At 44.8% G+C, this 27336-nt stretch overlaps 1 protein-coding gene across 1 annotated transcript in view; it reads right to left on the reverse strand.

Annotated features, from left to right (window-relative positions):
• The window catches only part of FBN2 (fibrillin 2), a 1183434-nt gene that overhangs the window by 943913 nt on the left and 212185 nt on the right, over positions 1 to 27336 (reverse strand). The window contains exon 4 of the mRNA XM_086961117.1: positions 13729 to 13824. Within this exon, the coding sequence (XP_086817243.1) occupies positions 13729 to 13824 (96 nt within the window). The remainder of the gene's footprint in view (positions 1 to 13728; positions 13825 to 27336) is intronic.

Here is a 27336-nt window from a genome sequence, read left to right on the forward strand (position 1 = left end):
AAACATGATGCGAAAAATACACTTCAGGGGTGCATGGGGGGGTCCTTTGGACCCCCCCCTGCACCCATGAAATTTTCTAAGTGCCACTCGCAATTTGCATTGACTCCTATGGGCCTTTTGGCCCATAGGAATCAATGGGAATTGCGAAAATTAACTTAAGAATTCGGTATTTCTTTGGGATTCGGTAAAAATTGCGATTTTTACCGAATCACAAAGAAATACCGAAAAAAATGATGCATAGCATTTTGCACTTCTTAATTTGCGATTCCTTATTTTTCGCAAATTAAGAAATGCAAAATGACACAATGATGCATGTGGGTCATAATTAAGTAAAGTACCAACGATATAGTAAAAGCAAAAGGTACAGTTTGATACAATGTAGAGCATATATCTCTCCTTCGAACCACACCCCCAAGCTAGATCTTTGGTTGAATCACCTCACTGTTTTAAACTACTTCCCCCTCATTATAGACTCTGCAAAATGTCTCGGAATCACCCTGGACAAGCACCTAAACATGAAGAATCATATCAGCAATGTTTGTAAGGGAGCTAATCACGTGATGAGGACACTCAGAAATATCAAAGCATTCCTTCCACTAACTAGTTTGAAGCAGGTGGTCGAAGCGCTTGTTCTGCTGAGGTTAGACTATGGCAGCGATACGCTTTGTGGCCTCCCCAAATAAACCTTGGCTCCACTAAGAGCATCACTGAATGCTGCGGCTAGACTTGTCTCAGGTACCAAACGAAATGCTCACATATCTCCAGTCCTAAAATCGATTAAATGGTTGCCCCACAAAGCTCGAATTTAATTAAAGATTGCCATTCTGGCGCACAAAGCCCTCCATTTCAAAAGTCCCAGGTACCTAGCGCAAAAGCTTGAATTATCCTGTAGTGGTAGAACCTCAAGAAGCACTAACTCTTTCCTCTTGAAACCACGCATCTTTAGCAAAAAGAGAACCTGCCACCAAGCCTTCTCCGCCACTGCCCCGAAGATATGGAATTCTCTTCCACCGGAAGTACGCAGAACCTCCTCTACGAGTGCTCTCAAACTGTAAACCAAAAGATTCCTAATGAACAAGTTCTTACCTTAATTGGGTTAGGATCAGCTGCTCTAAGTCATTGACCCTACAACCATTAGACCCTAAGTTGATGCTGTTCTTCTTTGCCTTATCGTCTGCCCCCCTCGTAGCCCGCTATGTACATGTTGATTGTATTACTCGCCTTTGACCCCTTTGTCTTGTAATCATGTGATTTTTCTTGTTTTGTTATTCCTACTTGATGCCAATTTTGCATTTATTACCTTCCTTCCATCCTTTTGTAAAGCGCTCTGATATCCTTCAGGATCTTGTTCGCGCTATATAAAAGTTTATAAATAAAATAAAAATAAATAAATATGTGGCTCGTCTAGGAGAAAACTAGGGTTCCTTGGTGGTCCTGCCACCAGTCTATTTCTTTATATATTTCTTTATTTAACAATTTCATATAGCGATCAGGCACTAGAAAAACATGTGAGCACTTGCATTAAGTATTTAAATATTGGAGTTTAGATTATCACATTTGTTGTGACTCATGTAGACTGTTTAGCAGATGAAAGATTGTTATCTATAAGTACTATTACTTGCTTCTTAGTCTTGAGGAAGATTGCGCCAAGTTATGCCATAGAAGGAAACTCACGTTGGCTACAAACGCCTATACCTCTAGAGTTGATGGCTGTCAGAGGTTCCGGTGCTTAGGTGTCATGCGTTTGTGTCTGCACTAAGACCACATAAGCATTGCGGGAACTATTTTATTTTCATGCAACCTTTCATTTGCCCATGCCACCCAGTCACCAGGACTATCAGGCCACCCAACAATCCCTACAATCTGTCTAAGAGATATTCTATTTTGAGGCAACTAAATCCATTCACAAAACAATAAGACACATCTGACATATTCAGTGTTGCAGTAATGAAACATATGTACCGAAATATAGGAGAGAGTTTTACATTAAATTCTATGGCAGGACCGGAGGCTTCTGATTATGCTTTCTCATTTCTTTACTGCACAAACAGCAGCCAATGAAAATGAAACTACAAATGTAAAAAACAACATTTCCCATGAGGCTTTCAACCACGCCTCTCTTACAACAACCAATCACAATGGTAATAAGCATATATAACATAGAGACACTAATCAGGCCTCCTCTTTCTTTGCTGCTCCGCAGCCCAGATAAGTGCTCTATACTTTATATGTTTCTGATCTATGACTTGTGGCCGATGCCTTTTATATTGCCTTGGTGCATTGTGCTGTGACATTTTACTGTTACTATTCATTACTTTGTGTATACACTTATGCTTGCTTGATTGATCGCTGTGGCGCTCACTGTTTGCACTGGTTTTTACTAAATTGCCCGAACTGTTCTTAGATTGGGGCCGGAGCTCCGCTCCGCTCCCCGACCTCCCTGGTGGCGCGTGTTGCGCCCGTAGGCCCCCCCCCCCCGATCTCTCCATTCCTCGCTGCACCCGGCGGATGCTTCCCAGCGACCCGCGCTAGTGAGGGGTTTCGCCCCCCCCCCTCAGGGAGTGAGACGCACGTCGGAGCCGTTGAGGCCTTACGTGTGTCTCAGAGAGCTCGCGCACGCCGGTTTGTGCGCGCGCAGTTCTCGAAGGTGCCAAATCGACGCTCTGCCCCCGGCTGAAGTGGGGATCAACGCAGCATTGGCCAGGAGCCGAGGGCAATTTCTGTGCTCATTTAGCAGCGTTTTCATTGATTCAAGCGACTGAGCCTACCTGCTTTGACTCTTGCCTTCCTGGGATTCAGGAGACAATACTGTAATTTTTCCTCCGTTAGTCCTAGAGTGGGGCTGTATTATATACTATATATTCTTGGTATTTCCGGCTCCTGCGCCTGGCACTCCCCACCTTCGACGCCCCTACTTGGGCTGGTTTATTGCTTCCCTCTGGGGATTGGAGTTTGGAATTTCTAATTCCTGGTAATGATGGCAGACACTGAGTACTGCGAGGAGGAGGATGCTGCGTATGGATATCAGGGCCAGCAGGATTTCTATGAAGGAGAATCCATGGAGGATATCATAGATAAAAAGCTAGACGCCAAATTGGACAAAGCCCTTTCGTCGGCCCTCCTCCCTTTGGCCAAGAAGTTGGATTTACTGGTCCCTGGTAAGCCTCTGCCCCTTCCAGACAAGGACTCTCTTCAGCCCCCCCCTAAGAAGGTGGCACTTGACCTGACCTGGCCTCATGCCCAATCGTATGAGAAGATTTACAAATCCAAAGAGTCCCGATCCCAGGACAAGTCTGTTACCTCTCCCCCCACACCCCCCGAATGACACCACCACGGATACAGGCACCGATACTGATTCTTCGGATGCCGCTCCCCACAAACGCACAAAAAAGTGTAAGCATACCTCTCCGGTCACTCCCACTCCCTTTTCCTTTGACCCGACTGACATTGTCCACCCCAGGTCCTCCGACTGGGTTCCCCCTCCTGCTGTGGCGGCCTATCTGGAGACTCACCTCCGTAAGGGGTTTGATAAAGAGGTTCGCTCCCGCCTTAAGTCCGAGTGTCCCCGCCCCGATTTAACCCACAAGGTGGCTATCACGCCAGATATAGACCCCTCCATGACCACCTTTCTTAAGAAGTATAAGAAGGACCTTAAGAAAGGGATTGATTGCGCGCTCAGAGCGTGCCAAGATAAGGTCCTGGACCTTTTGGGCCCCTTGGCCAAAATCCTGGAGTTAGCCCTTCAGGCTCAAGAGACTGGTGACGCCATCCACCCTGAGGTTTTGGCGGGCTGGGCTCAACGAGCCATTTGTATGCTTGGAAACGCGAACTGCGCTCTTGCCTCTGAACAACGGAAGTCCGTCCTTCTTCGAATCGACCCTCAATTGGTGGAGTTGGCTTCCTCGGAGCCGGGTTCTTTGGCGGAAGGGCAATTGTTTGGTGATAATTTTGTTAAGGACATTGCCAAGTTTGTCAACACTTTTGCATCCATGGACAAGTCTCAGGCCTCACTGAAGCGTGTGTTACATCAGGTCTCTGGTAGGGCCGGGCGTGGCAGAGGACGCTCGACCGGCCGCTACTCAAATTCCAGTCCTCAAAGAGGCTATGCCCCTAGACGGGGAAGGGGGTACACGCAAGAACCGGACCAGGCCGGATTTTACCCGTCGAGATCACGCGGCTTCAGGGGCCGCTATAACAGAGGGGTCAATCGAGGCTACAAAAACTTCGATAACCAGTCTTCCGGTAAGTTCCTCTCTTCCTTTGCTTCCGCTAGGGGGAAGGTTGCGTCATTTTGTCAAGATTTGGACAATTCTCACTTCAGATGTGTGGGTCCTTCGGACCGTCCAGGGTTACGAGATAGAGATGGTGTCTTGCCCCATTCAGCCCTTTCCCCCTCGTCCTCTCCTTTTTTCCCATCTCGAACAGAGTTTTATAGACTCAGAACTGGACGAGCTTTTGGCAAAACAGGCCATTGCTGCAGGACCCTTCCTTCCAGGAGGCTTCTGCAGCAACGTCTTTCTTGTGCAAAAGAAAGGAGGCGGCCAGTGCCTTGTGCTGAATCTGAGAGATTTCAACCCCTTTGTTACGTATCGCCACTTCAAGATGGAGGGCATCCATCTTTTACGAGACCTTCTTTTGGAGAACGATTGGATGGTGAGACTGGACCTGAAAGATGCCTATCTGACGGTCCCAGTCTGCCCATCACATCAAAAGTTTTTGCAGTTCCCTTGGAAAGGGCGCTGGTTTCGTTGCAAGGTGCTTCCTTTTGGGCTGTCCTCAGCCCCTTGGGTGTTCACCAAACTGCTCAAGCCGGTGATCTCCCGCCTCCGGGAGATGGGAGTACGTCTAATTGTCTATCTCGACGACATGCTACTCCTGGCTCAAGACCGGTCCCTCCTTCTCACACACTTGGAGTGGACGACGTCCTTGTTGCAAGGTCTAGGATTCGTGATCAATACCAAGAAATCGGTGCTGAAACCGAATCAACAGATGGAATTCCTGGGCTTCCTGATAGACTCAGTCTCGGCCCAGCTTCTCCTTCCCTTTTCAAAGATCAGGTCCATCAAGAGGGAGATAACATCCACCCTGGCCAAGGAGAAGATTTCCTTGAGGGTGCTGGCACGGATTGTGGGCCTTCTGGCCTCGTCGATTCAAGCCATCTTCCCCGGCCCCCTGCATTACAGGGCTCTACAGAGACTGAAGATCTTTTACCTACAGAGGAATTTTCATTACGATCACTTGATCCCTCTTTCCCCCGAGTCCAGGGAGGAACTTCAATGGTGGCTGGATCACATGTCAGCCTGGAACGGCCGAGCTATTTTCGGCGCAGCCCCAGATGTGGTGGTGGAATCAGACGCCAGCCAGTGGGGCTGGGGCGCTCGCTGTGGCGAGTTTACCACAGGAGGACGTTGGTCAGCAGACGAACTCTCACTTCACATCAACTGTCTAGAGTTGCTGGCAGGGTCCTTTGCCATCAGGTCTATCTCACCGCTGAAGAGCAATTGTTGTATTCTCCTTCGGATGGACAATGTCTCCGCGGTGAGATACATCAACCGATTGGGAGGGACGAGATCCCGGATGTTGGTACACATTGCGAAGGAATTCTGGCACTTCTGCCTGGATCGCAAGATCTCCGTGGTGGCAGAATACCTTCCCGGGAAATTCAATCAGGTGGCGGATTGGAATTCCCGCTTCCTCCGGAACTCCAGCGATTGGAGGCTCCACCCATCGCTGTTTTCCCGGATCATGACTATGCGAGGCCCGTGTCGGATAGACCTGTTTGCCTCGCGCCTCAATGCCCATCTTCCCCTGTTTTACAGTTGGAGACCGGACCCAATGGCAATGGGGACAGACGCGTTCCTTCACCAATGGGGGCACCAGAGGAATTATGCGTTTCCACCTTTTGCACTAATCCCGAGAGTAGCGGCGTCGCTACGCCGACAGAAAGCGACAGTAGTGTTGGTAACCCCTTTTTGGTCGACTCAGTCGTGGTTTCCCACACTGTTGGAGTTGTCAATAGACCTCCCCTTCCGGCTCCCAGTCTTTCCAACGCTTCTGCAGGACCCAGTGGGGGCTTGCCATCCACTGGTCCTGCAGAACCAACTGTCCTTGATGGTGTGGACGCTCTCCGGAGACATGAACGCCTTGCAGGCCTTTCACGAGAGGCTTCCAGTTTTATGCAGCAGGCGTGGGCTCCTTCCACCCGAAAACGATACTCTGCTTCGTGGAAGAAGTGGGTGGGTTGGTGCCTTTCAAAGCAGGTGGATCCCGTGGGATCAAATATAACTGAGGTACTACATTTTTTATCTGACTGCGCAACGTCGGGCCTGGCTTACAGGTCAGTTAACAATTTCAGGTCTGCTATTTCTGCTGGTCACGACCACATAGACGGTAAACCTGTGGGGATGCATCCCTTGGTGTGTAAGTTGCTTAAAGGTGTGAGTGTGGCCAACCCTCCTCGGCCCAGGTATTCCACCATGTGGGATGTTAATAAGGTGCTAAATTTGTTGGAATCCTGGCCCGATAATGGTGCTTTGTCTTTAAAGCAGCTTTCTGCCAAGCTTACCATGCTGTTGTGCCTCATTTCATGTCGGAGGGTTTCAGATGTCAGAGCTTTGGATTTGGCTGGGAGAATGTTTTCACCTCAGGGTGTATCCTTTGTCATTACTAGACGTACTAAGACGATGTCTCGCTCAGTTGAATACCCGGCCTTTCCACGCAATGGCAAGCTATGTGTTCTTCAATGTCTTAAATGTTATGAGGAGCGTACTAGTGCACACAGAGTTGATCCTTTGGGGCAGTTGTTGATTTCTATTCAAAAGCCATTCAAACCAGTCGCTGCTGCTACCTTGGCCAGATGGGTCAGGTGGATCATGTCGGAAGCCGGCATTGATACTTCTGCCTATGGTGCACACTCTGCTAGGGGTGTGATGGCTTCTAAAGCCTACCTACTGGGTTCTCGCTTGGAAGATATCCTGAAGGCAGCTGACTGGTCTTCAGATTCAATGTTTAAAGTGTTTTATTACAAACCGATTCCTCATGTTTCTGATGCTGTGATTGACGAGCTTTAATGCGAGCTTTGAACCAGCATAATCAGAAGCCTCCGGTCCTGCCATAGAATACAAAATTTTCTAGCTATCGCGACAAGAATTTTAGATTCTATTAAGGACGAGGATTAAGGCGAGGATTATCCCACCCATTGGGACAGTTATGCAACTATTGTTGATTACATGACGTTGTCTAACCTTTTATACCCACCCTTTGATTGGTCTAGGTTGTGGGAGTTTTTTCTCAAACTTCTTTTTCTGTTTTAGGAAATGACTCCAACAAGAGTTGATTGCCGCCTGTGGATTTCGGCTGCCGTACCTTCCTGATGGAGGATGACTTCTTACTGTTCTGGATTTCTCCGTTGAGAATTATTTATGGAACTGTTTCTCTCCGTTGGGAGCTAAAGACTTTGTTCAATGTGACGAGACTGTTCACGAATGTTCGCGCAAAGAAAGAGGAGGCCTGATTAGTGTCTCTATGTTATATATGCTTACTACCATTGTGATTGGTTGTTGTAAGAGAGGCGTGGTTCAAAGCCTCATGGGAAATGTTGTTTTTTACATTTGTAGTTTCATTTTCATTGGCTGCTGTTTGTGCAGTAAAGAAATGAGAAAGCATAATCCTCGCCTCCGTGTCCTTAATAGAATCTAAAATTATTGTCGCGATAGCTAGAAAATTTTGTATTCTTACAATATCCTCATCATCCTCAAACGGACAGTTGTGATACAACATCACCCTTTTACTCCTCTACCAAAGATGGCACTGGTTTTTGCATTAGTGACTTCCACATTGACGATTTAAATAGCGGGAACACAGGGCTCTTAAAAGACTCTATTCAAACTCCACACCTTCCCAAGTCAGGCAGCTTGGAATATCCACATCACACGCACTCTTGAAGCCTTAAACTCTCTCCCGACCAAGGGTCATGTCCCAGGCCACAATAACAAAATGTTCCTGCCCTACCAGCGTCCAATGCATCTGGAGATTAACCTTAATGAAACGCCTGCATTTCGCCCACAGAGGCATAAAACATCTGCAGTAGAACCCTCCACTTACAGGGTTCAGCAATCTGGACCTCGCTACCGCTCTTATTGGCAACTCATGATCACTCCAGTACTCACCTATAAACTGGTCTCTGCAGAAGATCTGCTTATTGCCATCTGAGCTTAATTCAAGGCTGATACATCATACTTCCAGCTGCAAGGTTTATATTCCTTCATATGGGCATTGTGATGCATAAGATCCAAACAATTCCTTCCTACTGACTTTCAATATGGAGCATACTTGGATCTATAGGACATTTATGATTCTGCCTTACACAATATAACTTGCATATTTCCTGAACCTCTGCCACCCAAAGAGGGCATCGCTGTCACCTGCAGTCCTTCACAAACATTCAAATAAATAGATAAATAAAATAACCGACAGGGTAATCAAGAAGCAACTTTCAGCTGCCAAGTGACAAAACAAGTGTGATCTTTGTTGCATACAACAAAGAAGCGCGCTAATCACACGCCGAGTCTTTTGAAAGCCTCAAGCACAGAAGTGTGAGTCAAGCTATGGGGAAACTGTGTGACTGGCTCAACAGCAATTCAGAGACAGTGGCAAGTTTACATTTCCCTGACAAGCCTTTTTATTGTTCACTGTAAGCACCACTGCGTCAGCCTGCATGAGCAAAGACTCAACGTACACACAACTTTGCTGGAAGTTTGGAAGTCTGCAACCACAAACCTTGACAAATTAGTTGCAGACGCTTAATGAGACACACATTCGGGATGGAGTTGGGAGTGATTCACCGGCTCTTGTGTGTTGGAATATGATTAAGCTGCCACTCCAAGAGCCCTTGCCTTCCTGCTCACTGCTATTACGCTGTGCATGAATATTGGTGTCAGGGACTACTTGAAAACAAACATTATTCTTCTAGAGTAACATCTATTAAATCTTCAGGGTGGAAGGAAACACGTAGAGATGAAGCGAGTGCTGGCCTCTGCCAAGGGCAGCAGAGCAGGGGCGCAGTGATTCACTGTGAACAGTCTGTCTCCATGCATTAGTCCTGCTGTCAGAAGGCTGACTGGCGCTCGCACGGCAGTCCCCCTCCCCCATACACTGACAGTTCCCTGTCTTCACAGCCTGGCCTACCAGCCGCAAGAAGAGACCCCCCTTTTCCACATTTCTGGGCTCTTTTCCAACTCTTTTCCACGGCTGATGGGGAGAACTGCACAACATCCTATTAATTTCAACAGAACAGTCTAGCATCCCAGGAGACGGTAAGCTGAAAAATGCACGCATTAAACCGCACGTCAACGGGCCCCTATATCACACAGGCGAAGCATGCGCTGCTATCTAGAAATGTGGCAAAGTTTGCGTTTCTTATCAGCATCTATCAAACTGAGCTGCATTTCAACGTATTACCTGCTGATTGCGGTTCACCAGAAACAAACCGCTCCTCAAATTTACAACCTGGGTGGGGATTGTCGTTGTTTCAAGGCTTGGGCCTTGTTTGAAGAAGAACAACTACACAGAACAATATTCAAAAACAGTTGTTGTACGTTTAGAAATTGGGATAAAAACTAAAAGTCCGATGATATGTCTAAAGATAAACACAAGTATTTTGCGGGCCTGCTCAAATCCATATTGTTTGCATGTTCTGTCTCACTTTTGATATGCTGGTGTGATCCAAACTCACCTTATGTGGATTGAGCTAGGGGTGCCGTGACCTCAGTCTGAACTTTTATTTTCAGGCACTCTATTGTTTCGATTACATAGGGTAATTCTCTTCACTTCTAATTTTCCCTTCCTTGTTCCTTTCACTACAAAACTGAGCCATATCACCTCTCAAAAAGAGCCCCTTTTCCATAGCATCCAGTGAGCAGAGAGATATTTCCTTTAATATCACCATCAAAGACATACTACAAGCACTCAGTGTGGGTGGGCATGAAGCCAAGAATGGAATAAGGATGAGAAAACTAGGTGTAGTGGGGATTGCCATGTGTACTGAAACATTACCTACACATCCCTCCCTTCTTCATTCTGTTTATTATTATTTTTTTTTTAACTGAGGATGCGCCTCAAAACAGGAAACAGGTTGAAGCATGTACCAAAGACAAATAAACCTCATACTTAAAAGGATGGGCAAATACAACAATACAAACAACGAAGACAACGGTGATCACCCGCTGCCAAAAGAAAGATAGTGGTAACCAAGATGCAATGCACATTAAGAACAGTGTAAGACAAGTCCGAAGCAGCTGATGTCCTAAACAGGGAACCTGTAGAGGATGAACCTGAGAAACGATCATAGCGGGCAGGGTGGGCACTAAGTATACTGAGGAGTAACTGTGTCCTGCTTTGCAGAATCCCAGGCCAGTACAAGACACTAAAGCCGCATAGCACATAGGTACTTTATCCCAATATACAACAGCTACGAGAATGCCAGCAAATCCAGCGTCAGCCACACACTCAAAAGAGACAATGAAAGCACTGAAAGTTCAGCCCAGCTTCAGAGGATAGCAGCCACAGGAGCACATCCCAAAACACCCCAATAATGGCACAATAGCCCACAAGACAACTTCTGCAGGTCAAGATCCTAATATTGAAGTTTAGAGAACATCCATTTATGGAGAACAATGGAACCGTGGACGCCAAGGCTGCAATTTAGAAGCAGCCCCAGGAGACGACTGAAGCTTCTGGGACTATAACGGACACAGAAAAGTGCAAAGATGCATATAGAACAACAGATGCCCTTACCAAAGCACCATCAATGGATCAACAAAGGGAGCTTCACAAGAAGCACAAGTACTAACCTCAACCAAGCTAAATAGACAAGAGAGGCCAGCGCCTACAGCAGTTGATATCCTAGCAGGGACATCCTATGATGGAGCAAGAACATCGGAAGGTGACATTGCACTGTTCCACAAACTACAGTATGTAACAGCCCCACATATCAGGGACAAGAACAGGAGGAAAGGGGAAATACAGTAGGCCGAGCATCAGAAAAAGCCATATAAGGATAACAGAGTATAACCGGAGACAAGTGCAGAGCACCTAATAGTAGGCCAAGAAGGATAAAGCAAGTGTTGCAGGAAAGCCCACTACTAGTCCTAACAGAATGACCGAAGAACAGGGTCCACAACTAGTGGATGCGAGGGGAATCCAGGCTAAAGAAAGGTCAATGAGTCACATTAGGGTGGTCAATTTGAGAGACCTGCTAAACTGCAGATGGTGATTGGGCAGTACACTACAATAGACACAGAATGATGCACGAAATAGAAAGAAAAAAACCCTCACCTGGACAGCCTGTACTCCATGTATGGAAATGGTTCAAAACCAAAGGGTACCAGAAGTCTGGGGACATTATCAATGCAAGAACAAGAAAACAGACACACGGGCCAAAAGCAAATGAAGGAAAAACAGCCCTCTAGTAGACTCACACAATGTGCATCCAAATGAGTAAGAGTGCTAGACAAATAAGCAACACTGGACCAGAGCAAGGGATAGGGGACAATGTGTGTGTTTATGTTTTCTCATATTTCTGCTAAATGTAAAAATATTTATGCAACTATGAAAAATGTGTAACATTTTAAAAAACAGATTTTAAGGTATATCATACGAAAAAATAACACATGGGCTACCTCATGTTCAAAGACAAGCAAGACACTGGAAAATAGAGTGACTCAAGGATAAAATGTCAACACGACCTTTCTGGCTGAATCACATACCTGTGTGATATGTTATTCATAGCACACCTCTGTTGCCAAAAACTGAGGGAAATATTGCACCAGAAATTTACAGAATTTTGTAAAGTTTACTTAACACAAAATGCACATATGTTCTGAATATTGCAGGTGTTAATAAACATGTTGCATACCCTTAATCAGAGCAAAATTCAAGGGTACCAAGTCTGCAACAGAAAGCATTGAAAGACAGACAACCGTTTGTTGCCTCCATTCTTGTGACCTACTAATCGATCATTTCACAGTTCCACTTCGATACTCATTTTCCAGACAGGGAATGTGAATCCACTATGGTGACAGTTGGTCACTTGAGAATGACAGTCAAGTGACCTTAGCCACAAGCACACGAGCAATGCACACGGATAGACGCACAGCTGACGCACAAGGAAACACATACCATCAAATGCCATTTAGCGGGCACAAATATTAAACAAGGAAAAGGAACATAAAAACAGCCCTGCTTGCAAGCCATAAAAAAGGCCCCTATTTCATCATATGCAGAGGATGGTGATCAGTTGCGGATCCCAGAAAGGACACCGTGCTTTCATAGCACGGGGTAAAATAATAGTAAGAGATAATAGGCTGAATGCAAAAATGATTCCCCATTATCTGCAAAATGAGAAAGGGCAGCAGAATGTGAGGGTGCCAGTCAAGCAGAGCACCCATGAGATTGCCCCTGTCAACATCTGACCAGGGCATGGTAAACAACAATTCCGCAATTTCAGTGGGACTGTGGCCCTGTAGTGTGGGAGGGAGGGCAAAGAACCCCAAATATGATCATAATACCCACAGAAGCAGGGTGTGTGGAGCTCAATATCCTTGTTTACATTAGGGTCAATGACACCCCTGTAATGCCACTTGTATCAAGATCTCCATCGAGACACATCAACATGCAAAAAGGCATGTGTGTAAGGCATTTGGAGACTTGGGTTTGCTCCCCAGGCAAGACTAGGCCACTTCACCTTCTGCTGTAAATCAAGCTGCAGCGTTCACACCATCAGCTATGGGGGAGGATGCAAAATCCAAACTCACTGGCACCAATACGTCACACCCCCAAAGTAGAGGCGGGCAGAGAGCCACCAAACATCCAGCCAAAGCCACACCTCCTCCTGCTAAGCCGTGCAATGGTGTCGATTGACTGGGCAGAAGCGTGGAGAATGAAATATAAGTGAGGAAACTGAACATCTTTTTACATTTTCTAAGCTGTATTATATTGTGGTTGTATATGTTTGCAGTAACAGAAAGCATACATTTGCTTTTTTTGCCACTGCATTCATTTATAGTATGATCATAAAAAACATGTAATCCAGTAAGGCATTAAAAGTAATTATATTCTGAAACAGACCTCCTGGTGTGCACCTCTGAGAGAGGTCCAAATAGAGGTCAGGCACAGGAGCAAGAGCCCTCACCAATTGGTGGCAAGCTTTATCACTGGACTAAGCTTGTAGTTAGTGGTCACCACTAAATTGAAGACTGGCAGTCCTCCCACTGTCTAGGTAGCATTAAAAATGGTATAGGCTATGCCAACAGAGGATGACTTGTATTACAGGTATAGTGGTAGAAATATATTATAACTTGCCTATGTTATTTATTGAGAAAGGATCTATATACAGTAATCTATGGCCGAATCAGATGCGGTCAAGTGTTCTCTTCAGCTTACATTTTTATACTTCATTAGAATGTTTTCATTACTGCATTGATTGTCAAGTAATTTCCTTGCAATTTTCCTGGTGCTCGTTAAATATATCTTTTTATTGATATTTGATTATCGTTAAATAGCACAAGTTAATGTGTGCAAATTAAAGATAACAGGATAGAATCATTTTCCCACAAAACTACATACAGAAGAACACCTACGTTCTCTGCTAGCAGAAAGGGTGTATTCATTACGTTGATTTAACGACACATTAGGGGTGAGATACCCTAAAAGTTAACAGTCCGGCCTTACGTTGTCCGCAGTGTGTTCCCACGTATCCTTTCTGGCACTGACACTGATCTTCCATGCAAGTCCCACCGTTCATGCATCGGATGTTGCATTGTTGTACTGCAAGAGAGAAAAAATAATTTCAAATAAAACAACAGACAAAAATTGGAACCCGCTCCAGCATTCTGATGTGTTCTTCCTCGCCTCTAATCAACACTCACACAAAAAGCTTGAACATTATACCCCTGCACTTGCTTACCGCAAATTGATCCCGGCAGAATCACACTATGCTGTGTGCCTCACTTTTCCGCCCCAAACCTCCAAGCTCTAAATATTTCACACACAGTCTTTCCTTTTTAGTAGGATCTCATTCTCTTTGTTGCAAAGTCAACGGACATATATCCGCTCTGCATTCCAAGAAGACGCACATGCTTCCCAGATCCTTCTCTGGCAATGTGCCCAGAATTTGGAACATCCATAAGAACTTGCTCCTCGAGGTACATCTGCAACTGAAAGTCTAAAGCCTCCTGCATAAGCTCCTTCCTCCTTGTATTGCTCTTTCTCTCTAAGCTTGTGCAATAGTAGTGTTTTATTTCCATGGCACCGCTAATTACTGGTTGTGTTATGCCTATACACTTTTGCTCATGACAGCCTCATATTGCTGTCTTCCATATGTAGATCCCCCTCTGCTCTCATTCGTTTTCTGTGCTCTGTAGTCTCCTCCACCTCGCCAGCTAATTTGTCACAGTCCCCTATGAATTAAGGGTTTCACCATTATATCGGCAAACCAAAGCTACTCTGCAGAACTTGACCATTGTCAGGGTCAATAGAATTGTGGCAATGGATATTATGAAGCAAGATCAACTTTATGCAGCAAGAAAAAGCAAATTATACAGAATTTTGCAGCGCATAGTCTGGCAGTGTTATTTCGTTCGGTTTTAGCTACGAAAATGTGTTGGAATCTGCAAATTGTTTGGCAGATCATGTGCAAGAGTGGAAAATTCATATTATTCAATAAATGCCATACACACAGAATCACATTATTCCAGTGGCGTTGCCCATTGCTTAACACTCTATTCATGAAAGCTAAACGAAACCCAAGCATTCTAATTTCAGTCAGTGGACACTGTTAGTTGCAACTTGAAAAGAACAGCCTCAATAATCTCTCCATCCTACAGATGCCATGTTTTGGTTCGATATTCTAAATTACATAATTGTTCTCTTCTTACAAACGGTGTGGCCCATGTTACACACGGCATTTTAAACAAAGGTTCCGATGTTTCAAAAATATTATTATGCTAGATAATTCAAAATAAACATGTACTATAAAAAATACATCAAAGGTAAAATGTAATACGGTCCTATGTTGACATATTGTAGCACTGGTGAGATTTACAAACCACTCAGCCTTTGACCTTCAGCTTTATGATGCCACCTGAACCCCGGGATTGCAACATTAACACAATTTTTGTAATTGTTCCTATAAATACCACACATTTCCCCTTCAATTTGAAACCACTATGTCTGGGCCCCCTAAAGTATCAGAAATTTGATGGCAAAGGTTTCATCCTCCTTTTGTCTAAATTTCAGATTCTTGTTTAAATTCGCAAACATTTCGGATGTATGCCTGGGGAGCTACACCTGTCACAGGTGATTTTACATGTATAAATGTACACAGTGTGCATTAACGCATGTGACCATATCTTGCATGAGTGCACTTGAACTTTATCATATTTAATTACTTTCTCTACAGCCCAAACAAATCCCAATGAGAATTCCTCCTATACTCCCATCAACGTTGTGTCTTCTTCTCATTCCTATCTGCGTTGAAAAGGATTTACTACTGCTCTTGGCAGTGCGGGGAACGAGATTTTGATATCAATTTATGATTATGATAAATTTAATAAAGAATCCCATTCATCTGTTTTGGACCGCTCATATCTGTCATTGAGGAAAGGACCACCCCCGCATAGGTTAGATAAACCCCATTAACTGACGCCACTCTGAAGAACCACTTACAACTGATAAAGTTTTAAGAGTTTATATAAAGTTAATTTGAATGCGTTACAATCCACTCAGGATAAAATCTCAAAGAATACAAAATACAAAATCGGTTACAATATCAGCTGCTTAAGCTTCGATGTGAAGTGGTTCCTTCTGCGTCATCTGCAGTAAGATAAAAAATATCATCAAGTTAATCTGTCCCTACTCTATGCTACGTGACAATCCTACTTCGCAAGTTTCTTCCCTGAAAAGGTGTCAGCAGTTTGACTTCCTAAGAAGTTCAAACTCTCTTTAGCCTCTAAAGGAAATCTTAAGTTTCAGAAGCAGTACCCTATCTGCCTACCCATCCGCTCTCTAAGGGTCCTCGGCCTACTGCTCCCTTGCGCTCTGATCTCTCAGCGCATCTGCTCAAGGCATCTACCCTTGCCTTTGCTCTAGCCTTAGCCTAATGCTAATTGCTACCTCCTCCCCGGGGTGCTGTCCCTAAAATACACAATCACCATGTGGGTGGAACGCCCCTTGACGCCCACCACGGACTTTCCCCGATGATGTCAACTTCCTGCTTCTTCCATTGGTCCACTCCTTGCGTCGTCCGTTAAGTTGACCTTTTTCTTCAGATGTCATCTCCATCATCTCATCGTCGACTTTTATTGATTCTTTCAGATCATGTAACATGTGAATTTAGACAAGGCCTTAACTCTATGTCTCTTAACTTGACCCTGCTAGGTCCTGTGAATGGTCTTGTCAAAACATAGTCTATAGTCAAAGTGTCTCTCCTCACGTTCGAGCAATAAGCTCCGTCCGGCATTGTCACCTTAACTCTAACAAGTGCTAGACTTCTCGGCTCTCATGTCCACATCAGGCTATTTACGACCTTCACAAGACCACTAAATTACATTCATGTGACTATGCTCCTTCGAACTCTTGACCAGTTAGGTTATAAATACAAATGACCTAAACTCTTCCAGCATTCCTACAAAAGCCCTCTACACAGTATAACCTTTGGCATACATTTATATATTCGTACTTTAGCAAAAGCCTTAGTTATACTTAAACATTCTACATCAAATATATACTACATAGAATACGACTGTATAGAGTATAACCTATACATTTTCCTTGGTTACATCTTTATGTACGTTCTCTTATACATTTATCCACGTTTCTCCACGTTTACACCTTTCCACGTTATTTCTCGCCGCTTCTCCCAATGTAAAGTTACACATTTAAGGTTACACACATACACGAATTCTACTGTGCATGTTCTGCATTTCATACACATTTCTACATCTACCCATCATGTATACGGGCCTTCTAAATCTAATGCATGTTTAACATATGAATACACTTACATTTCCTATATTATGTTATCACTTTTCGTTGGCCTTTACGTTATAGTTGTCAACTGTACATTACGATATGCGTTTCATTCCTACGTTTATAACATATACGTCTAAATATGGTTACTATATACTATATATTCAAATTGCGCTCTCTCAGTTCCCCCCTTTGATGACTTTTAGGAGTCATCACTAAAGCAATTTGAATACCCCACTTATACCGAACTAGTTACATCTGTTCCTCTTTTTTTCGATTCAAGTGTTCTCAGACTTTTATACTGTTGATCTTGTAGAACAGCTAGTCTCCTTTCTTGGTCTCTCATCGATCTTTGTAACTGGTTCGACCTATACCATTTATACAATTTTACTAATCCTAATAATGTAATTATACAGATTAATACTATTAATACAGGCTTTAAAATATACCAAAATATGCCTTTGCCTATATTAGCAAACCAACTTCCAACCTTACCCACTCCATTTCCTACTTTTTCCCAAACATTTACTTTTGATAAATCTTCAATTTCTTGATGAATCTGTGTAATGTTCTGTATGACTTTCTCAAGTGGTTTTGAATTATCAGGAATATAAGTACAACATTCCTGAACTTTCAAAGCCTTACAAACTCCGCCTTCTTTTGCTAATATTACATCTAAAGCAAGTCTGTTCTGTAAAACCATTGCTCTAATCGACTGCATTTCACCTTCTACTAACATTAATGATCTTGCAGTGCTGGCAGACAATCTATCCACGACTGTCGCTAACCTTCTAATCTTAACATCGTTAAGAATCAAACCTAACAATGGAAACATCGCTCCAAATACATCTCCTACTACTTCTGCATCTCCTACTTCCCTTTTCGTTCTCCTCGAAGCCTTTCCTTCTATCATTGCTAAATCCCTTGCATGATATATTTTGGGGAAGACAATTGCCAAGTAACACGAACCATACCAATTGTCTGGAAGTTTTACATAGGCATTTCTCCCACATACAAAATACACATTCGGAATAGCTTGCATCCCTTTCATAAAATCCTTTGTGTAGTACTCCAGTCTGAAAGAGTGCTCACAACTAACTTCACCTACAAATTCACTCTCATAATACGTTTTGCTTCGAGTTAAACATAACTTTCCTTTCTGCGTTTTATCCAGTGCTATTGGACCATTGCTACCTTTCTTTCTGTGTGCTTTCTCTTCTTCTGTCCAGTCTATTTTCCATTGTCCTGACATTTTTAGAATCTTCTGCCGTCTGCATCGATCATCTACTTGTGCTATAAACCTTTTCTCTACTTCCGATACTTTGCAAGTCAGATTATTTCTACGTGCATATGATGTATCTAATGTATCCCAAGGAAGAAAGAATTTAGCCAGTCTATCTTCCTTTTTGTAGTAGTCCCACTTATTCATTTGCTTATAATTCGGAACTTCAGGCAGTACCGAATCATAATTTGAAAAGTAGTACTCAAACCCTTCTCTACCATAGAATATACTAAGCAGTAAACTACATGTTATCCCATAAGTCAATGGGAGATGGTGATACCTAATGCCTTCGTCTACAGAAGCCGGCAATTGCATACAAACGTAGCAATCTTTGGCCTCCATGGCATCGATATATTCGTACAATAATTTGGCATATGCATTTGACCTAAAGTTTCCCTGTGACTCGTCTATGTGTAATCTACGAGCTTCATCTGTAAGTAACGCCTTTTCACGTGTAACAGTGCTCTCCTCCTTCTTTCCCACAAGAGCAGGTTTCAAAGTCGTTACAATTTTTACATTCACTATTCTTTTATCATTCTCATGTCCTGTTATGTAAGATATCGTTACTACTATGATTATGAGAAATATCACTATTGCTATAAGTGTACCTACTATACATCTAGCTTTTCTGTTTGGGTTGCCGTTCTCCATGTTATCAAAACAGCGTACCTCGTTCTCTAGCGAAAGTTCTCTTTCCAGTCTTTGGTTGCTTGTTTGCTTTCACAGTCTTTTAAAGTGCTTTTTATCAACAGGTATCTTTTCACCACAATGTCTTTTCTCTTCTTAACAGCAGACAACCCTAGCCCTTCTCCGTCCTCTAAATGTAATCCCTAATTTTATTCTTCTTTCCACTCGGCGCTAGGTTATCTTCTTCTTCATAACATATGTACAAAAGTCTTTTATGCATCAACAATTATTGTCGGACCTGCAGCTTTCACAACAATAATTAACAGTTCAAAACGAATAACTTTTTCTTCTTCTTCGGTCATTTGCTGACCAACTGTTGGAAATTGTAGTCTTTTTAACACTAAATCTTGAATTTTACTCAAACGTGGGGGTCGGGGAAGTGTGAAAGTCAGTAACCCCTCAGTCTCAAGCCCAGGCGCCAACATCCATATCTCCACTGTCACGACTGGATCGAGAGTGGTTACTTTCACACTCTTCACTCTCCCAGATTCCTGTCCCCAATACATCTGCTAGATAAGTCCACTCTGGGGTGGCGTACCTTCTGCAGGGCACACGTACCCTTCTTGACCTTCGTGGACTCTCAGTTCCTGAATCTGTCGTCTCGTCCTCCTGATCCGATTCTTCAGCGATCGGGGCAAGGGTTCTTTCCTTCTTCCTTTCCGAACTTGGCCTTTTCCTTCTCTCCGGCCAACTGGCTTCTTCACTCTTTGTCTTTCCGCTCCTTGTTCCAGGAACTGTCTCTTGGTCACTCTCAGTTTGTCCGATATCTGTGTCGGATTCCCAATTACTTTCTTCTCCTGAGGCAACTTCGGTCCCACTCGTGTCCTGACCTTCGTCGCCCTGTTCCAACACAGTTTCAGCTTCTTCGATCACCTCTGCAGCTTGGCTTTCCCCCTCTATGGCTTCTCCGCTTCCCGCCGGATTTTCATCCGAGAGAGGAGCTGTGTCTTCTGGAGGTGTTTGCACTTTTCGGGTGTGCGAGGCATGTATCCAGTTTGGCAGACCTCCACACTTCACTGCAGTATTCGTTACAAGTATGACTTGAAACGGCCCTCGCCAACGCACGTCTAAGCAGTTCTTCCTGACATGCTTCTTCACCAGGACCCAGTCTCCTGGACTCAGGTCATGGCACAAGTCTTGTACTGATGGAACCTCTGCAGCCTGGACCTGGAGGGACACAGAATTAACGGCATCAGATAGTCCCTTGCAGTAATCCAAGATCAAATCGTCTGTGATGTTCACTAGCGCTGCAGTCGGAACCGATGGCAATCTCATAGCTCTCCCCATTAGCACTTCATGTGGAGAGAGGCCTGTTCTTCTATCAGGTGTGCTACGTATACTCATAAGAACTACTGGAAGTGCGTCTGGCCAACTCAGGGATGTCGACGAACAAACTTTAGCCAGTCTGGACTTGATAGTACTGTTAATTTGCTCTACGATCCCTGAAGCTTCCGGTCGATAGCTGCAGTGTAACTTCTGATCGATATTTAAAGCTGAACATAGCATCTTCACCACTTCGCTATTGAAATGAGTTCCTCTGTCTGATTCCAAAGAGGATGGCACCCCAAATCTTGGTATCAACTCTCTAAGTAACAATTTTGCTACTGTAAGTGTATCGCACCTACGTGTAGGGTAAGCCTCAACCCATCTAGAAAATATACAAACAATCACTAGCACGTATCTAAGTCTGTTGCATGGAGGCATTTCTATGAAGTCAATCTGCATCCTATTGAAAGGCCCCCCAGACCTTCCTATGTGACTCAAGGTAACTGGTGTTCTCTTTCCCACATTTAGTTGCTGACAGATTGTACATCGCTGACACACTGCTTCTGCCGCTACTCTAAATTTAGGGTTAAACCACGTTTGTCTGAATACTCTCACCATAGCATCTCTTCCTATGTGTGCTGATCCATGCAATTTCCTTGCCATTGGATTAATTAGTTCATTTGGTAAAACTGCCCTTCCATCGGCGGACACCCAGAAATTCATCTCACTCTTTTCGCACCCTGCTGTTTCCCAGCCCTTTTTCTCATCATCTGGTGCATTGTCCTGTACTGCTCTCAGTTCATCCCATGTATCCACCGTGTCTAACAACATGGTCAATTCAGTCTTTTCCTGGATTCCCCCCACTTTTGTATCAGTGTGAGAATATCCCTGCTCTGCGCAATAACGCGCTACCTCATCTGCATATTTATTTCCTAGTGATACAAAATCCGTGTTTTTGGTATGAGCTACACATTTGACCACAGCTATGGCCATTGGTTTTTGCAAAGCCTCTAACAGTAGTTTCACGAATTCTCCATTCTTAATAGGAGAACCCGAGGAGGTCATGTAACCTCTTTGAGACCACAACTGCCCGTAATCATGAACTACGCCGAATCCATACTGACTATCGGTGTATATAGTGACTCGAAGTCTATCGCCTGCTAAGCAAGCACGAGTCAAAGCCACAATTTCAGCTACCTGTGCGGAGTGTACTCCTTCCAGGCAAGCGGCTTCTATAACTCTGGTAATCGTGCATACTGCATAAGCTGCTCTCAGCTGACCGACATCGTTTCTTACGCATGAACCATCAACGAAGAAAATTTCGTCTGGGTCTGTCAATGGCTCATCTACGATATCAGGTCTCGGTTTGGTACATAGTTCAGTCACATCGAGGCAGTCATGTTCTGTACAATTTTCGTCGTCTACTTCATTCGGAAGTGGCATCAAGGTTGCAGGATTCAAGACAGAGCATCTCTTTAGGGTCACATTCTCGGCAGCCAGTATGACCTGCTCGTAGCGTGTGAGCCTGCTGTTCGTCAGATGCTGAGTCTTCGTCCTTGTCATTAACAGTTCTACAGAATGTGGTACATACACTTCTAACGGATGACCCATAACTACGCTTTCAGATCTTTCAATGCTGACACCCGTTGCAGCTACGGATTTGAGACATCCGGGCAACGCTGCGGCTACTGGATCTAATGTAGCCGAAAAGTACGCCACTGGCCTGCGCGCATCTCCATGGACCTGTGCTAATACCGCTAAAGCGCATCCCTCTCTTTCGCAGCAGTAAAGCAAAAATGGTTTGGTGTAATCTGGCATTCCTAAAGCCGGGGCACGACATAAGTCCTCCCTCAGCTGCAAAAACGCCATCAAACAATCTTTGTCCCATGGTACCGGATCACTTACTCCTTTGTGCGTCAGTTGTAATAACGGTTTTGCCTTCAGCGAAAAGTTTGCTATCCACTGTCGACAATAACCAACCATGCCTAGAAACATCCTGACTTCTCTTTGTGTTGTAGGCGCGTTCATTTTCATAATCGCCTCTATTCTGTCCGGAGACACCTTCCGCTTTCCCTTTTCAATCCTATGGCCCAAGTATTGCACCTCAGTCTTACAATATTGCAACTTACTTGGAGACACCTTGTGCCCATTCTCGGCCAAGTGATTTAACAAGGTGATGGTGTCTTCCTTGCAAGCTTCCTCAGTTTCTGACGCAACTAGGAGGTCGTCTATGTACTGGACCAGAACTGAATTCTTGGGCAGTACTAGACTCTCAAGATTCCGTTTCAATAACTGGTTAAAGATCGATGGGCTCTCTGTATACCCCTGAGGGATACGACACCATGTTAGGACGCGATCTTCCAGCTTGAAAGCGAAAAGATATTGGCTCTCTTCATCTAATGGTATCGAAAAGAAAGCCTGACACAAATCTATCACTGTGAACCATTCAGCTTGGAACGGTATCTGAAACAATATGACTGATGGATTCGGTACCACTGGACAACATGAGACAACAATGTTATTAATCTTCCGAAGATCTTGCACTATTCTGTATTTTCCACTAGGTTTCTGCAAACCCATGATCGGGGAGTTACACGGACTGCCCACGATCTCCTTCAGTATTCCCTGCTTAATCATAGATTCGATCACAGGTTTGATCCCTGCAATCGTCTCTGGCGTTAGCTTATACTGTGGGGTTCTTGGGTACTCAGCATGGGGTCTTACCAAGATTTTTACCGGGTCTACTCCTTTGATCAATCCAATTTCTTCCCCAGTAAAATCCCATACCTCAGCTGAGACTTTCTCTCTTAGGTCTTGCGGAAGCTCCTCCACTGTTAAGGTAGGATAAAGTTCCACACATTCCCTTGAGTTTACAACTTTGAAATCTGCGTCCTCATCATTGGTCTGCACTTCTACTCCCTCAGGTGTGCAATGTATCGTGCAATTCAGTTTGCACAGCAAATCTCTCCCTAATAAGCACACAGGACTAGAGTCGCAGATCACAAACTGATGTTCGTCACTGTAATTCCCTATTCTTACTGACACTGGTTCGGTCAAGGGATTTGTCATCCTTTTGTTCGCAACTCCTACCACCTGTACCGTTTCTCCTGACATTGGCAGACCCGGGACTACCACAGATCTCAACGTAGATCGAGTGGCCCCTGTATCCACCAAAAAGGTTGTAGGACATCCCGCTATTTCAGCCTCTACGTATGGTCCTCTCTGATCTACTTCCAAGGCGGCTCCTAGAGTACAGTCTTCGTCCCTACTCGCCCGCTGCCCTGTAAGAGGATCAACGTAGTAACATTCCTCTCCTCCTACAAACAATGGCATCTGTCTGTAGGTTTTTCCTCCATTCGTGATGCGAGGTGGTTGAGGAAACGGGGCTCGAGGAGTCTGAGTCCCCCCTTTGACAAGCCTGCCCTTCGGGACTACGGCTCCCTTAACCACGTTGTTCTGGACCTCTTCCTCCTCCTGCTCTAATTCCCCTGACTCAACATTGTAAGGACACTCGCGTCGCCAGTGTCCCACCTCATTACACTGATGGCATCTCGTCGTCTTTTTCAGTGTCGCGATATCCATTCTCGGTCTCGGTCTTTCTTCCTCGTCTCTGCTCTGATTATTCTGTTTCTTTGCCTGCGTTCCTGTTCCCTGCTGCCGTGGTTTATCCTTTCCAGCAGCTTGCATTTGCACTAGCATTAACTTTTCTTTAAGCTTCTTTGCTTTAGAGTCTATCTCGTCACTACAATACCTTGCATACCTCAGAATCTCGTCTAAAGGTTTGTTCTGCCAACAGATCAGATGCTGTTGGATCATTAGGCATATTTCTGGTCTTAATCCGAGGACAAACTTTGAAACAAACTGTCCTATGTCCTTGGGATCCATCACATCTAACCCGCTGTATTGCTTGAATGCTTTCAGCAATCTTTCGTAAAACTCATGCACTGTCTCTTTCGGCTCTTGGGTAGTCCGATCTATCTTTACCCAGTCTATGTCTTGTACCGGCACTTTCTCTTTTAGCCATGTTATTACTCTCTCGTACTTTTCCATGACTCTATCAGATGGACCATTCGTCCGGGTATCCCTTGATGGCTCACGAGTGGGCCATTCAACACTAAGCTTGCACGCCGTCCATAGGTCTCCGGGTACTACGATATCGAACAGTGTGTTCAAATCGACCCACAGTACCTTTGAAATCTTCACGAATCTTTCTACCTGCTTATACCACTCGACAGGATTATCTCTAAGCTTTGGGAAGGAATTGGTGAATGCCGCCAAATCCCCCCTAGTCCAAGGCACATGAACGTAACTTCCGTTCGCGATTTCTCGCAAAGGGAAAGCTTCCATTCGCATCAAGCCTGTGTCCTGGGAACCCTCAAGTACACTCCGTCTAACGGAGCCCTTTCTGGACCATCTTTCCTCCCATCTATCTAGATCTCTCCATATTCTGATACTTACGATCAATTCCCTTATGTGTACTTTCAGCGCGATCGTTCTGCGGTCATCCAAATCCTGATCTGTGCAAGTTAGCCTGTGGTTACTCTGTAAAGCCTTAGTTCGTGACAGGTCTACCATGTACCTGTTTGCTAAATTAGATAAGTTCTCATGAACTGACCTCGCTCTTCGAGTAATATCTTTGGATAGAAACAGTATCTCATCTGGTGTATACGAGTTTAATCTCTCTAATGACACTGTACCGTCAATCAATTCATCCAGATCTGCCTTCAAACTCATCACATCAAGCCGTTTCGCTTTTATTTCGGCTTTCAGCATTTCAGTTCTATGTTCCTCCCTCATCTCCCTCTCACCTCCACTATGCGCCCTACGCCTGAGCACAGGTGAGTTATGAGGAGTCTTCCTTCCATCTCTTCGTTCCCACCCTTCTAGATCCCAAGCCTTTCCATCGTCCCGTGGGGTGTGGTGGAATAAGGCTCCTTCCCCCAACCCTACGTTCCGATTTTTCGACTCGGTTTCTCCAGATGTGAGATAGGATCCACCGTTCAGTTCTAATCCATTATAACTTGCTTGTTGTCTGGTGTCACTTAACAAAATGAAAGGCCCTCGCCGATCTTCCGTGTTCCCGTGATCTCTTCCATGATCACCGGATGCATGGCGAGACGTTTCGCGACTCCCTAAATTCTCATGACTCCTTCCACTGTCCCCGGATGTATGTCGAGACGCTTCGCGACTCTCCATATTTCCGTGACTCCAATGTCTCGCATTTTCACCTGGGGCATGGTGTGTGCACCTGAAGGTATTCCGGTACTCCTGTGTCCTATGTTCCCCTTCACTGAAGGTGACACGAGGCACTTCGCCACCCCCTGCACTTCTGTCTTCGCACATTAGCCTATTGCTGTTCTCAGTAGGATAAGTATCTCTTCTGCTCTCTTGGCTTCCTCCCTCCCACTCGGGGCTGCTTTCGCCAGCTCCACAATGAGAGAGAATCCTGTTATCCTGCTCTCTCCATTCGGATCCCGTTTCTAAACTTTTATTCCGAGCCTCTTCGGCCGCATCCCATTCTCTCAGGTATTCCCTTAATTCCTTATGGGTTTTCGGTTTTGGTCCCCTTAAGTCCATTGGTCCTCTTCGACCTCCCTGTTCTACCCTGGGACCTGCTGCGGAATCAAATGGGGTACTCCGACTTATTGGTGCTCGTATCTGCCTGTGGGAATTCATCGTGGCATTCCTATTCTCTTCTTCTGCTCTTTCATTGTCCCATCGTGCCTGTTCCTCCTGCTGGACCCCTTCTGGGTTATAGATTGACACAATAGGGCCTATGGTGACCGGGACCTGCAAAGCATCCGGCATTTGGTATGACCTAGCGCATTGCGTCTCCGGCACCTTCTGGACCACAAATCTTCCCACCACTCTCTGTTCAGGACTAGCTTGGGGTATTTCTACGGTCTTAGTAGCGTCCCACTCTGATACCGGGATCGACTTATACTCTCCCCACCTAGTTCCGTCTACTTGCGGTAATATGGGACTCGCAAGTTCACCGCTATATGGAGGTGGTCTGTCTGTTAACAACCTGTCTATTAGATCCTCCTCCGACTCACTTTCCTCATCTTCCTGTTCTAGAGGTTTCCTTTCTCCCGTAGCCTCTATCATGGTGAACAGTTTGTCCGCTTCTATCTTTTGTACCCTCCATTTCTTAGCCTCGTCGTCCCATTTAGCATCCTGCACTGCTTTTACCGATCTTCTCACTCTTTCTTGTCGCCTCTTTACGCCCCTTTCGTGTGCTGTTCTAAACCACACACCAAGAGCTTCAAATTGTGTTGGCCTCGGTAGAGGTCTCATTGAAAGCATTGTCGCCTTCAGTTGGTTCAACACTTCTAATTTAAACGTTCCAAATCTTGGGAACGCTAGTTCTTTTTGCCCTTCTGTTAGCCTATGCCACTCGGAAATCCATAATATCGAGTGTAAGCCTACATTTACTGCCATATGATATGCAGGTGTGCCTTCTGGTGAAGCTTCTTCTCCGGCATATAAATTTCTCCTTTTCTTTTTAAAGATTTTTCCTAAACCCTTAAAACACTTCATTTTGATAACGTACGATATTTCTTACTTATTTGCGTACTTGATAACAACCACCAATCCCTGTACGACTCTCGCTAATCAGCCTATCCCAGCACGGTTCTATGCTGACTGACCAATCTCAGCGCAGCTCTACGCTGACGTCACTTCTCCCTTCTTCAGCAGCTTCCCTCGTTTCTCGACTCGTCTCACGATTTCACATGCGTTTTCATTCATACATTGAAAAATGATTACTTCCGTCCAAGCGATCACTTTTCTCTGACTGTACGGCCACAGTCTACTGTAATTGCTACCTCAACTGGCACCGCGTCTTTCCTCTTACGGTCGGACACTTGCCTCAACTGATAGGTTACTTACACGCAGTAAACGTACGACCAGCGTCCGCTACTCATTCACTCACACATACGCTCCCCCTATCATCGGTCTGTCGGGAAATCAATGGTACCTCATGACCCCCTTTCAATGGTAGTCAAATTACTCTAGGTGTTCGATACACCTGAACCACTTAAGTCCTCTGGACATAAGATTTCATCCAGTTGCGC

This window comes from Lissotriton vulgaris, chromosome 3_1 (assembly GCF_964263255.1).
Source record: "Lissotriton vulgaris chromosome 3_1, aLisVul1.2, whole genome shotgun sequence".
In the NCBI taxonomy this organism is placed as follows: domain Eukaryota; kingdom Metazoa; phylum Chordata; class Amphibia; order Caudata; family Salamandridae; genus Lissotriton; species Lissotriton vulgaris.